We start from the raw sequence: 14,218 nt of genomic DNA, 5'->3' as shown, positions 1-14,218 counted from the left end.
TCATGGTCAAAATATAGACAATGCTAGGTACGGACAGTATATCAGGATGGGGGAAAAAAAAAATAAGAGACATTGTCAGGGGTACACAGAATATCATAACGATGGCAAGACTATATCTTGTACATTGCGATCTATGGAAGCGACATTTAAACACAGCTTGGACCAAAACTATGGCAAAAGCTATATATAAAAGTGTCATCTTGCAGAGTCCATCTATGGGTATCCCAACAGAAAGTTGTCTACAATATGAACGCATATATATCCAGAGGCAAATTAATCATAGTAAGCATTACGTAGTCCACGGTCCTCATTAAAAACAACCTGATGAGTTCTTCATGCAGGCCTCGTGGTGATAGTGTCTAAAAGGTAAATCCAAAGGTCTTCTCTTTAATAGCAGTTTACTGGTCGTCACCACCACACACCAGTCTATGGACTTGATCAATGATCCTACGCCTCAAAGTTGACAAAATGACTGACGACTAATTTGGTTGATTCTCCTTTTTAGAGTGCCAATAGTACAACAGATACACAAGTAGCCGATAAGAAGCGATTCATATACATTCTTCACAAAATAGAAAATAAACTTTACAAGCAATTTAATCTAAGGAAACCAATAAACACACATTTCCCTATTTTTCTTTTAATTGACCCCTTACAGTTTAACGGTCCTCTAGGGTCTCTAGTTTGTGAACTAGTGTAATCACAATTAATCCCACGATCACATCCGTTTAGTTGGCAAGGCAAATAAAACTAAAATCTGCCAACGAAGAGCCTGCAGGTTAAGGGCATGACAGCCACCTGGCACTGGCCCGGATTGAGCAACACGACCATATAAGCAAATCATTTAAGTCAAGGGGACCTGTCCAGTCTTGCACTTGTATGCAGGGAACAGGAAGAGCCGGTGCCCTCGAGATAACGCTGTACGTACTAGGATTTCACTCAGGACATGGTGATTGAAAGAAAGCAAAACAAGTATATACTGTGGGAGCAGGTCAATGCAGGAATCCTAATCAAGCCAGAAGTGCATAGAAAATAAGCAGTTTATTGAGGTAGTGAAATAATGACAGTGGCATGTTTAATAACGTATGTGGTAAGTCATATTTAGAAGTCATCAATACTTTACATTCTTTTATTAAATCTTAATAATTTCCATGGTTACTAAATGCTTCAGGGTTTTTTTCGTATGTGAAATGCTTCAATACACAACCTTTGTATTTCAAAATACATCCCTTATGTTGTACACATTTTCCCAAAGCAAGATTTTACCATTTTTAGTGTTGTGAAACGGCTGAGGCAAGTTCCCAATGTTTAATGGAAAATGAGAAGTCCATCAGAATACAAAAAGCTGAAAAGTCCAAAGTCATTGTTAGAGGGGGGGAAAAACCCCCACAGATTAAAACATTACAAAATGTCCAAAGATGTCCTTTATGTAGAAATTATTATTAAAATTGCATAAAGACTAAATCTAGCACTACCAATATTGATCAACGCCGACCACGGCTGCTCCTTCTCCGCAGTACTGTTCACCCTTACATTTGAACAACTTGCGTGTACAAATCAGAAACAATCTGATCCAAGGCAGGGGTGCGCAAACTGGGGGGGTGGCGGTTACATAGGCCCTGCACGCAAGGCCTCCGTAAATTTCCTTTGGCCGACGCTTCGCCATGGCAACGCGGTGTCATTTGACGCCAGAGCCAAGGTAAGGGGGGTGTGGTGGAAGCACAGACTGAAAATTTTGCGCACCCCTGATCCAGGGTATAAGAATTGGTAAAGAAAACGTATAAACCCTCGCTCTTTACAGATGACATCCTCACCATCTCATACCCATTCACATCCCTTTTTAAGGCATCGTCGCCACTGCTCGCGGTTGTGTGTGCGGCGCAAACAAGAGAGCCCTCTATGGGGCAGGCCCCAGTCACTGCCTACGCATGCATACAGAAAGCGAGATGCGACCACCTTTGTCAAAAATACACATTTTTGTCTTTTGCGGCCGAGCAATGGCCAGGTCACGCACGGTTCAGCCAGTGAGGGCGAACCAGCCGCGTGATGTCATGGTCGCGCCCCTGCCACCTCGTAGTGAGCGATCTGAAGTCCTTCAGATCGCTCGGATGCAGAGAACTAGCAACGCTAGACACCCCGAATGCACTGGGGCTTTAGTTTAACCTACAGGCCACGTCATCAGAATATGGCGTATTGTCTGGTTATAAGAGACGCCGACAAAGCTCCAAATGTAACCTTACCACAGCACCAGGTTAAACTACTACAATGACCAATTGAAAATTTCACCTAAAATACTTGGGCATATTCCCAACTAAAAACTAAAATCAAGCCCAATACAAGTATACCTACCCAAAATAATTTTCGCAGATCAAAAAAGATTTACAAACAGCGAGCAAATAAAATTTCATGGATTTGAGGTAGAAATTACCAAATCCCATCTCCCATAATGTTTTAAAAAAAGACATACAGAAAAAGTTTTTCAATGTTAATTGGCAAAAAGGGAAACCAAGAATACAGTACCTAGATCAATTTCCCTTGCACCTAAGACAGGCCTAGCAGTCCCAGATAATAAATGCTATGTTCTAGTGTCATTTAAAACAAATATACCGGCACTAACCCAAAACTTTATTGCTGCCTAAACATAAAATCTTCAAACATTTCATTGCCCTCACTACTTTGGCAGAACAGGGATAAAAACCCTGGAGATATAAGATTCTATCTCTGACTTAACTTTACCTTAGACATATGGAATATAGCTAAATCTAAATTACTCTTCCAGTCTAAATTAGTCCCACTATGTGAGAACCCTACATTTAACCCATGAAACAAAAGCACTTTTAATGCTTGAAACAATAAAGGCATTGGGTACATTTGTCACCAAGTTACCCAAGGGAAATTCTTTGATTTCCCTGTTCCTTGAACCAAATACTCCCTGCCACACAGAGTTATTTAGATGCCTTCAAATGAGACACTGTAGCCCAGCTGTCTACAGTACATATTCTGAATTTCCAAGGTGCACTACATTTGAGAAATTAAGCAGAACTAGACAACAAAAAGCCCTGGACCAATCCTTCATCTTGAGCTAGATTCTACAGGTAACCTTCTTCGCCATAACATGAGGAAAATGGAGGTACACCTCCAAATTGATAACTCAGGTAATTGGTCTGATATATGGAACAATCTCTAAAACATCCATTTGCACCACAACGAAGGAAAATATTCAGATGGTACCTCACCCCTAAAAGACAAAATGCTGAAGAAATTGTAGTCATGTAGGTGACCTAGCCCATCTCTGGTGGGTTTGCCACAAAGTACAGCAGTTCTGGGCAATGATACATGGTTGAATTGAAGAAACCCTGGAGTTTAAAATCCCTTTCGATCCAGTTCTATTCATTTTAGCCAGACCGACTGAAAACATGATCACCTCTCTGTAAATGAACCAACCACATTTAGCAGTGGCCAGATGTATGATCTCAGCCGCCTAGAAGAATCACCTAAGCCCCCCCCCTCGAGAAATGCTGTCCTCCAAAGAATAAGGGGAGGTGATGTTGATGGAGAGGCTTACACAATATAAAAGGGTTTCATAAAATATGGGACCACTGGATCCACAGGTAACCTAAATGAAAAAGGTGCACTTCCTTGACTTTGGAAATGTAAGTTGCCTCAGGTTCATGTCCCACAACTCCCCCTCTAGAGGAGAAAAGAGCCACACTCCAGGAGGTCTTATTTCAAAAGTAATTTTTTTTTTTATTTAGAACAAAATCCAAGTTATGGATCGAAACGTCGATTTTGTCTAAATAAATATTTTTCTACTTTTGAAATAAGACCTGTGGAGTGCAACTCTTTTCTCCTCCACATGTAAGTAGACATACACAAAAACCCTCAAGGTTTGAGAGGTAGATAAAGAAGCCCAAGAGAGTGCTCATTTAACTGACCGTCTTGGTCTATTGCAGTGTCTGGATCTCTATTGTACACGTATATATGCCACTTTCATTGCGAATGTTGGCTCCCCCTTCCTATAACATTTGAATCACAATAAAAGATTTAAAAAAAAAAAAAAAATCGGGAGCTACACGAATAAGACAGAATGTGAATAGTTCCCTGGACACTTTTCACTCATGGTAAAATGGTAAATGGCTTGGTAGAAACATGCATCTGAATTTCTGGAATCCAAACCACACACTAAAAGGAGGTAGTAAATGTCAATAAATATATTTACTCAAGATTTTGGCAATTCTCCAAATGTTTAACCAATACACAATAAGTCAGCTGAATGTACAACTGGAACAAAACTATATTCATATGATTCCCCTCGTGATCTGTTGTTGCCTTAAAGCAGCAATACAGCACTTTCTCCATTTCTTACAGAAATGAAGTCCTCCGGAACTGAACCTTGCTCTAAGTGCCCCCTTCTCCCTCCTCCCCCAGTTCCAGAGATACTTTTAGTTGCCTTTTTACATCCTGGATTTTCAAAGATGGCACCTACAATCATCCAATAGACGCGGTCCAGCGAATTTCACAGCAATGTTTGTTTCCCAAATCGGAGCTAAACCACCAGCGCCTAAATGTGACGTCTCTTGGGAAAAGGGTGCCCCAGAGGTACAAATGGCACGGTTCAGGTCTGGAGGACCTTCGATTCTAATTCCGCAGAGAAACCCATGTGTGGAAAAATAAAAGTAATGGGGATTGCTGCTTTAAGGGAAAATAGAGGACAAGCAGCAACCATTTTAATGTTTTAAGTTACGATCACGTACATTATATTAAAGTTGTCCCATATGGGTTGAGCTGTCCGGCTTGCTCAGATTAGCAGTAAGTGAGCATGTCAACATGCAGCGGCATGTTAAAAACAAAACAAACACTTATTAAAATAATGGAGGTGCACTAAAGATGTGTAGAAAGCAAGTCAAGCAAAATAAATAAATGACGTACTGTACATGAAAACCAAAAAGCCGACTATGACCAAACGGCACCAATGAGGTTTAAAAACATCTGTTTAATACCTTCTTTTCATGGTTTAGGGCAGAGTTCTTCAGTTTGCGGCCCGTGGATTAATCGGGGTTTTCTTTTTTTTTCTCTTCCAAATTGACTATAAAGCCAAGGTAAGAATATATGGCTCCGATGTTTTAAATGCTAACACAATGTTGAAGGAGGACATCGGTAGATATGCACAATCTGCGCTTTTACAAACCAATTTCTAAGAAACTCTGGTACCAGCACACATGTTAATGAAAGACAAGATCTTGGGATTCAACAACTTCTATCAAATGTAATGATAGCAGTGGTACTATTTAAAGATCTTGTAAAGGAAAAATCAAAGCAGAGACCTGCAATTTACCAAACCACATCCCTTCAAATGACCTCACATTTTATAGCTGGGCCAAATAAAAAGTTCATCTGCTCAGCAACCTGCTCCTCGAAAAGCCTGGCGTGCCAGACGGAGTAATACTTAACTGTTCAAATTGTACAAACAGGTTTGCTAAATATACAGGAAGCTGCCGTTTCACCTGGATCTGAAATATTTCTACAACGTTATAGAAATGCACACCATGGGTTTAATAAACATTCTACAAAGCCATAATAAAAAGCTTGTAAAGTAAAAATAAAAAATAAATGCCACAGACCTGGTGTTAAAAATAAATAATTATTGCAGCTGCCAGAACAATGGTGAAATTCTGCATCTAATTGCAGCCTGCTTGGACCAGCGATTCCCCGCCCCCTGATATCACGATGTTCCCTTAGTTCCACTTTTTATTTTTGCATTTGCTTTCCTTTTTACATTCGGATCACATGTAATTGTGAAATCCTTCACTCAAGTCTATATTGGAGCGTGTGATTTTTTTTTTTTTACCAGGGTTTCTTCAGTTTCTCTATGTCCTCTCCCCTACCCTTTTCTTTTTTTCTAGGTGGGAAGCAGGGGGTCTCAGGAAGTGAACAGTGTTCATTTCAGCTCCCCCCCCTGAAATACTTGGTAAAGGTACCAGACCAATTTCATGGTTTCATGCTGGGGTGTTAATCTCCCAAATCACATGGGCCCATAAAAAGTCGTAACGTCACCTATTGCAGCTTCTACATGGCCCACGAGCTTCGTGAGTTAAAAAAAACAAAAAAAACCAGCCAATTTCCCCCCTGGAGAGGACTGAACATTAGTACTTTGACCAGTAAGTATATCAGGAACTGGTGGATTCACGGAGCTGAAAATAGTGAGGTTAAGCTTCTAGTACCCCTCAATCCCATCATGTAACAAGAGCAGCTGTGATTGCGGCTTTAAAATAAAAAAATATATTTTTATGTACCCTTTGAATAATAAATGCTTGTCTGTTACTTATGCTAAAGTAATTGAGATCAAAGAAACACAAAAAAAAAAAAATAAGGAAGGACAGATGGACAGTCCTACTACCAAAAGAAATTAGATAAAAATTGCAAAGACCCTCCAAAAGCATTTACTTACGATGTAATCAGGACGTTCAAAATCAAGTATTAATACATTTATTTAAATTTAAGTATTTAAAAAATAAAAATTAACTATACCATACAGAGCAATCTTTCCTTCTACTCTCTGGTAACAACGCTCATAACCCCTGTGCAACCAGGCCATAGTGTAGGGGGTTTAATTACAGAAAGATCAATTTAATACCTACATAGTATCGCTTATATTTTACAAACATTATACATTAACTTCTCATACAACTATCCTGGTCAGGTTATTATTTCCGCTTTCTATGACAATCCATAGATGCCAGGTCTACAACTCCAGTCCTCAAAGGCCACCAACAGGCCAGGTTTTCAGGATATCCCTGCTTCAGCACAGGTGGCTCAACGAGTGGCTCAGTTGAAGTGTGCCACCTGTGCTGAAGCAGGAATATCCTTAAAACCTAACCTGTTGGTGGCCCTTGAGGACTGGAGTTGGTCCTAGCTGGTCTAAAGCCTACCGTAGGACTATTATATGCAAGGCCGACAGCCTATCCCAGGACTAGTACAAGCTATCCTAAGACTAGCGTAACTTAAAGATAAGAACATGGACTTTGAAGCGTGTAATACCGATTCCGTTCCCAGTGCCAACTCTCCCCAGGCACCGAAAATTAAACAGTAACCTCAGTGACAATGACTCATTGAACAGCGCTGTGCACATTGTCAACACCAAACAAGAAAAAATTACCATTATTCAACCCTGTCCCCACTACAGCGTCCGTAGCACATAAGATGCAACAAATGTTAAGTTACCCAACCAATTCTGGTAACTAGACACTTAGACAAAATTTGAAGAAGATGCGACATCAATAACAACCGACAACATAGGTGTGTCAACATAATCAAACAGGTTACCTTGAAAACTTCAGAGAAGAACCCAGAGCCAATTTTTTCGCAAGTGAAGTCGTCAAGCCGCGTAAGTCTGGAAAAGGCGCTGATGAGGGCCCTGTACGAGGAGGAATAGACCCTCCCCATCTGTGCTATCCCACCATCTCCTCCACTGCCCCCATCAAAACCCTCAATACGTTCCAAACGTGGGGGGAAGCCGGCTATAGAGTTCCTTTTACTTCGATCCATTGTTCCCTGAGAAAGTTGGACTTGAATTTTTAGAAAGGAAGCGTTGCTCACATTGTAGGATTCGGAGAGATTTTTTTCTGATTTTCCAAAATGCTGGAAGATAAAATTTTAAAAAAACAATAAGCTAGTTAGAAGATTGAAAAAATAAATAAATTAAATGAGTGCAAATAAAGCACTAGCTAGAAAATGTATGAGCCTGAATGACATTCTTACTGTATTATAATGTAACAAGCATTTTTGTTTCTATAGCAACCATTTACAAAATCACATCCCCTTCCTCAACAGGCTCTGGCACATCTCCCAAGGGTCTCAGTAATAAAAAAAGGTCTCATCCTACTCACAAGGCCAGCTCACTTTTTTTATTTTTTATCTTCCAACCAACCACCTTTCAAAACCTGAACATCTTAATAAATGCCCCAGTAACTCCTCATAGGAATTTCTAAGCCTCTTTATCAATAGAATACTTTCTTATACAGCAGACCGTGTACTCAGCACTGTGCATTTAATTTTGCAGGCACGAGTCCCTGTCCTAAAATGCTTATAATCAAATGTTGGCACCTGAGGAACGGGGAGATAAAGCTTCCCTTGCCCAGTCACAATGAGCCGACGTGAATCGCAGCATTAACTTCGCTACATACCACATCTGGCGTGAATACGCACGCAAAGAAGCCGTATAAATACTAAACGCAGTTCAGCATCTTTTAGGGTTAAACATTTTTCGAGCAGCGTCCGCTTTCTCCCCAGTTGTACGTTATTTGATGCACTTATCCACCATACCTTGTATTTATATGGCGCCAATAATGTACATAGCGCTTCACAGCAGTAATATACGTGATAAATCATATCAATAATAAATAGAAACAACACATAAAGGGGAGAAGAACTTCAGACATAAAAGTAACATTTAGGAAAAGGACTCCCTGCTCCAAAGAGCTTTCAATCTAATTATGAATGTATACTACTTCTATAGAGATCTCTATAAATCTCTTAACATGAACCTTAGATTGCAAGCTCTCTGGGTCAGGGCTTCCCCCTTCCTATCGTCCGATTATGTGTGTTGTACTACTTGTAAGAAAAAATCCTTATATTCTTTCTACAATATTTTTGGGGGAACTGAGGGGAAAAAAAACAGGTAATAAACAGACCAACAACAATGACACTGACAGAAGTAGGGCAGGGAACCCCATTCAAATCCCAGTGTCAGCTTGTGACACTGGGCAAGTCACTTCACCTCCCTGTACCTCAGGTGCCAACAATTAGATTCTACACTCTACAGCAACAGGGCAGATAGTATACCTGTAATATTCTATATACAGCGCTGCAAACACCATCAGCACCACGTGGAGGGGGTGGGGGGAATAGATCATAAATGTTGTGTAAAGTGCTGCATATATTGTTGACACTTTTTTTTTTTTTAAATAAAAACACGCCTCCTTTTAAGAGGGCATCACAATACTTTACAGATGATTTTATATTTTAAACAATACTTTAAAAAAAAAAAAAAATTTGTTTAAAGACAGTAAAAGCCAGAAGGAAGAGGTAAGTCTTACACGGAGTCCAAAACTATACATATATACATATATATACACACACACACACACACACACACACACACACACACACACACACACTATATAATGGGCACAGGTTAAGATGTTTAGCTCTGGCAGGGACAGACATGGGCTGTGGGTGTTACCTGAGATGGATTTTAAGGACCTGAAGCCCTAAGCCGAGAGCCTCCTCTCCACATACAGCAGAGATGGGGGGAGGAGGCTCCGCGGTGGAGGGGGGCAGACTCACCGCCTCCAGAGCTCCCGGTGACTCCAGCTCACACGAAGAGGGATTTTCGGGCCCCCAAAGCCGGTCACAATGCGCGGTATTAACTGTCAGGGAAGCTGCACGCAGCCGCTCGCCATGTCCTCCTCTCCCGAGAAGTGACCACCTTCTGTGCTGCGATCCAGCGCAGCTCCTGGCCGGGGGCGGAGCTACGACGCAGGCAACGCCTATATCTCTATTACAGCCAACCACAAAACGCGATTTCCTACGGACCAAGGGCCTCCCGACCAATCGTAAGACAGGCCTCACGTTGCAGGGCTCTACGTCCCATCTACAATGCGAAATTATTTATTTATTTGTGGCACACAGTTGAGTGACAGCACCTCTAACCAATAGATCTATTACCTTGGGAGGCGTGACAATTTTTGTGAGTGACCAATGGGAGAGTGAATGTCGCAGCTAAAAGTTAGTAAATAGTTTTTCTGGTACCGTTATGGGATTGGCTGGTGGTTGCAGTGAGGGCGGGTTTAAGACGACGCACTGACCAATGCCTGCGAAGTGGAGTTGTGATTGGCAGGTCATTTCACCAACGGTCAACGTGTTTAAAGGAAAATAAACAAGGTGTATAAGTGTGGGGTAGATGTGGGGTGTTCTATGGGTAGTAGATTTCATTAGTGCAGGGGCGGTTCAAAGTATCGTTAGGCGCAGTGAATAAAGGGATGTAAGTCATAAACAAAACAAAAACGTGTTAGATTTCTATCTACATTAATAATTAAATATTGGAAGATTTATGGTAAATGTATTTTTGTACATATTTGGAATGGGGGTGGAGGGGACCTCCACTGCTCTATCTCCAGCGCTGGGGACCCCCATTCCAGATCATTTATGTGTAAGGCTGCGGCCAGGATGGGAGAGCGCTCGCTGGCACTCGAGCGCCGTGATGTCAGGTGCTGGGCGTTTCATGGCCAGCCATTGCGCGCTTGAGGGGGCGTGTCAGGGGGCGCAGCCTTTACGTCACGGAGCTGGTTCGCCCTCATTGGGCGTACCACTCACGTGACGCATCAGCGAGCAGCCAAATCAAATTTGGTTGTCTCGCCAAGCAGGTGAGCGCCGCACATGCGCTTGCTCACGCTGGCCACACACATTGCATCAGTGTGTTTCATCGCAGCCAGCGCGAGCGCGCCTGCCCACTCAGCAGCACCCTGGCCGAGGCCTAAGGTACCAGTGCTCTTTGTGGGAAATCCAACATGGTCGCCGATGTCGACCAATAGGAAGCCACAACCGAATACTATTGGCTGGCGGATCGCGCAAGGTTTGGCAGCCATATTTTTTTCCCCAAGAGGGAGCGCCACCAGTAATTATCGACAGAACTCAGGGGGGTACCAGGCACTGAAAACACTGCGGATAAGCACATGGGTCAGACGTTGACTGAGCCACTGATTGACCTGTGTTGAAGCAGGGATATGATTAAAACCTGACCCTTGATGACGAGTAGCCACCCCTGCAATAGCACATAAAATATAGTGACAAACAAATAAAGCGCAAACCCATATACCATAAATTAATTAATGTGCGAGTGATAGGTGAAATATAGAACATTAACCAATGTGTCTCATTGGAATCAGCTTAATTGCTCAGAAATCAGGTGCTGCCAGATACCTGCAGTCTCCCAACCGCAATGAAACAAAGTGCAAACAATAGGTATCCAAGGCGCAAACTGGGTGAATGATAAAAAATAATGATAAATATAACCTGTGCAAAAATGAATGAAGACCAAACATAACTGATCTCACACAGCAATTTTCTCCATGCTGGCATAGTATGGATGACGTACTCTGGTCTGTAGCAAAACCTCATATAGAGAGACACAGGAACGTATTCTAAATCAGATCAGTCTTCAGCTGAGCCACTGAGCCACCTGTGCTGAAGCAGGGGTATCCTTAAAACCTGACCTGTTGGGTCTTGAGGACTGGAGTTAAGAACCCCTGGAGTATGGTTATCTATGGGGCCGATTCACAAAGCAGTGATAAAATCTGTGCATTTGCGTCCGACTATGCATTTATTTATCACGCTTTAAGACATGAGGCCAAAAGCGGGATTCACTAAGAAGCGAAGGCCATTTTTTTAAGGCCGGTAAAGCACTATCGTCCGACCTGTTGTTTGTATCAGTGCTATCCGCGCTATAAATCCTATAAAGCTACGTCTCCATGCACGGCTCTTATAGGCGATCGTGCAGTAAAAAAAATTCTTTTGATAATAGTGTCTGGGAGCAGGGGGTCTCCTGAGCTAAACCGCATTGATTTCAGCCTCGGGGACCCCCTACTTCCCGAGATAAAGGAGATTATGGGGTGCCGGTATCTCCTTTGCTTTTAAATCTCCCGTATCACATGACCATGGGATTGAAATCCTGCACTGGGATACCGGCACCCCATAACGGGGCCTCTATCTCGGGAAGTAGGGGGTCCCCGAGGCTGAAATCAACGCGGTTCACCTCAGAAGACCCCCTGCTCCCGCACACTAGTATCAAAACCCAGATAACATGTTTTACAAATTTGTTACCGTAGTGGCTATCCGCTATGGTAATGAACAGAAAAAGACAGTGTATAAGCTCCGGGTGGCCAAGCTGTACATGTGCAATGGCAATAGGTAATAAACAAACGGAGCTGATGCTGGATAAATGTGAAGTTACTGTGGTGCAGCTAAATACACATAGGGGATTATAGGGAGCAGGAGGGGACCGTAATGGAGACAGCATAGGCCATGATAAAGAAGCCACAAAGTCCTCTAATCCCCGGATCGCCCGGTGTGGAGTAACTTTTACTCACGATTGAACACCATCCTGCATTCCTTCCGTGCTGCTTTCACAGACCCTGCCAGGTATTGTGCGTCTTCCGATTGGCTTCCGACAGTGTAGATTCGATCCTCACAAGCAGACAATACAAAAATAGATCAAAATAACAACCGCTCCAAAAAAAATGAAAAAAAAATAGGGAACTCACCAGCAGGAGAAAATTAAAAACGATTTATTAAGACTACATAAAAAAACACATGAACAAACAGTGAGTGGACTCTCCTCCCACGCGTTTCACGCCCCCTGTGGCGCTTTTTCAAGGAGTAACAATATGGGGGAGGTGAAGGATCTTTATACCTCCCACCAAAGTGAAAGACAGCTGATGTCAATTAATTATCTTGTGAACAAAAAGTGTGAAAAGAAATAAAAGAAGAAAGAAAAGAGAAATAAAGAGGGGGGAGGGGAGAGAAGAGAGGGAACATGGGTGATAAAAGAAGAAAAAAAGAAAATTGCATGACACAAAAGCAGACATGCAAAGAAGACCGTACTGTTGCTAAATCCATATTGCTATAAAGTTAAGTATAATGTAGCAAACTTGATATGTTGTATAAATACACTAAACATGTCACATTTGTTGGTTGTATGTCCTGGATCATTGATTATATCAATCATATACAGAATAAATCCATATACACATACATAATTGGACGTTATTATATCACATATCACCAATAATGGTTTTGATAGCAAACCAATGAAACTGAACATAGTACAAAGTATTGTATGCATTCCTAGTACAAAATAGTAAAATGAGTTATGTTACAATAGTATGGAGAGGAGAGAGAACAATACAGGCATACCCCGGTTTAAGGACACTCACTTTAAGTATACTCGCGAGTAAGGACATGTCGCCCAATAGGCAAATGGCAGCTCACGCATGCGCCTGTCAGCACGTCCTGAACAGCAATACTGGCTCCCTACCTATACCGAAGCTGTGCGCAAGTGGGGAGACTATAGAGCCTGTTACAGATGCGTTATTTACATCAGTTATGCACGTATATGATGATTGCAGTACAGCACATACATTGATAAGTGGGAAAAAAGTAGTGCTTCACTTTAAGTACATTTTTCGCTTTACATACATGCTCTGAACCCATTGGGTACGTTAATGCGGGGTATGCCTGTAACTATAAACAATGTTAAGATATCAAAAGATATCAAAATATGACTGGATTTAATGGGAAGGAATTGGAATAAAGTTGCAATTAGAGGAATATCATCCAAATCATGCTTTGTTTAATTATAAAAAAAACATTTAAGGTCCCATTCAGTTTTTAACCCATTTGGTGCCAGAGTATCAAGTGAAAAGATCCAGTAAGCTTCTCATTTGAAAAGCTAATTAGTTCTATCTCCTCCCCGAAAGTGTGGCTTTACATGTTCCAATGCCACACATTTAAAGTTAGACAAACTTCCATTTTGACAGATACTAAAATGTTTGGATACTGGATGTAGCTGATCTTTTTTGCTAATTAACCTCATATGCTCTAGCACTCGTTGTTTTAATGACCTTGTAGTCAGACCAAAATAGCGTTTGTGGCAACCACAGATGAGCATATAGATGACATGATCCGTATTATTACGCAAGACAACATTTTATATGCATTAGTTCCATCTTTTTTGCAAAATGTTTTGTTTTTTAAAAGATATTTACACATCTTGCACTTACAACAGGGATAGCAACCAGCTAAATTGGGGGGAAAATCCTTTGATGTTTTTAAAGTAGATTTGGGCATACTGGGTGATATTAAGTTGCCCAACGTTTCTGATCTTCGGAATACAATTTTTGGATCATTAGATACCATTTCTTTCAAAACAGGATCTGTAGCCAAAATTCCCCAATTTTTTTTTTAATTATGGATTTTATGGCATGTGCCTGGTTGCTGCACCTGGTAATAAAAAGAGGAGGCTGTTGATTGTTATTTCTTTTATCATCATTCCCATACATGGATTTTTTTCTTTTAGAACATGTGTTGTCGGATTTGATCAGATTTTCCCTTGGTTCCTGTTTTGCACTTTGGTGTGCCTCATTGAGTATTTGAGGATCAT

At 41.4% G+C, this 14,218-nt stretch overlaps 1 protein-coding gene across 1 annotated transcript in view; it reads right to left on the bottom strand.

Annotated features, from left to right (window-relative positions):
* Positions 1–9,517, bottom strand: part of TESK2 (testis associated actin remodelling kinase 2) — a 70,579-nt gene extending 61,062 nt beyond the window's left edge. The window contains 2 exon segments of the mRNA XM_075616145.1: positions 7,324–7,638; positions 9,346–9,517. Coding sequence (XP_075472260.1) covers positions 7,324–7,545 — 222 coding nt within the window. The 5' untranslated portion in view covers positions 7,546–7,638; positions 9,346–9,517.
* Positions 9,518–14,218: the final 4,701 nt, after the last annotated feature.

This window comes from Ascaphus truei, chromosome 10 (assembly GCF_040206685.1).
Source record: "Ascaphus truei isolate aAscTru1 chromosome 10, aAscTru1.hap1, whole genome shotgun sequence".
NCBI classification, from domain to species: Eukaryota; Metazoa; Chordata; class Amphibia; order Anura; family Ascaphidae; genus Ascaphus; species Ascaphus truei.
Note: the sequence above shows the minus strand (reverse complement) of the source record. Positions and strands in the feature narration are given on the sequence as shown.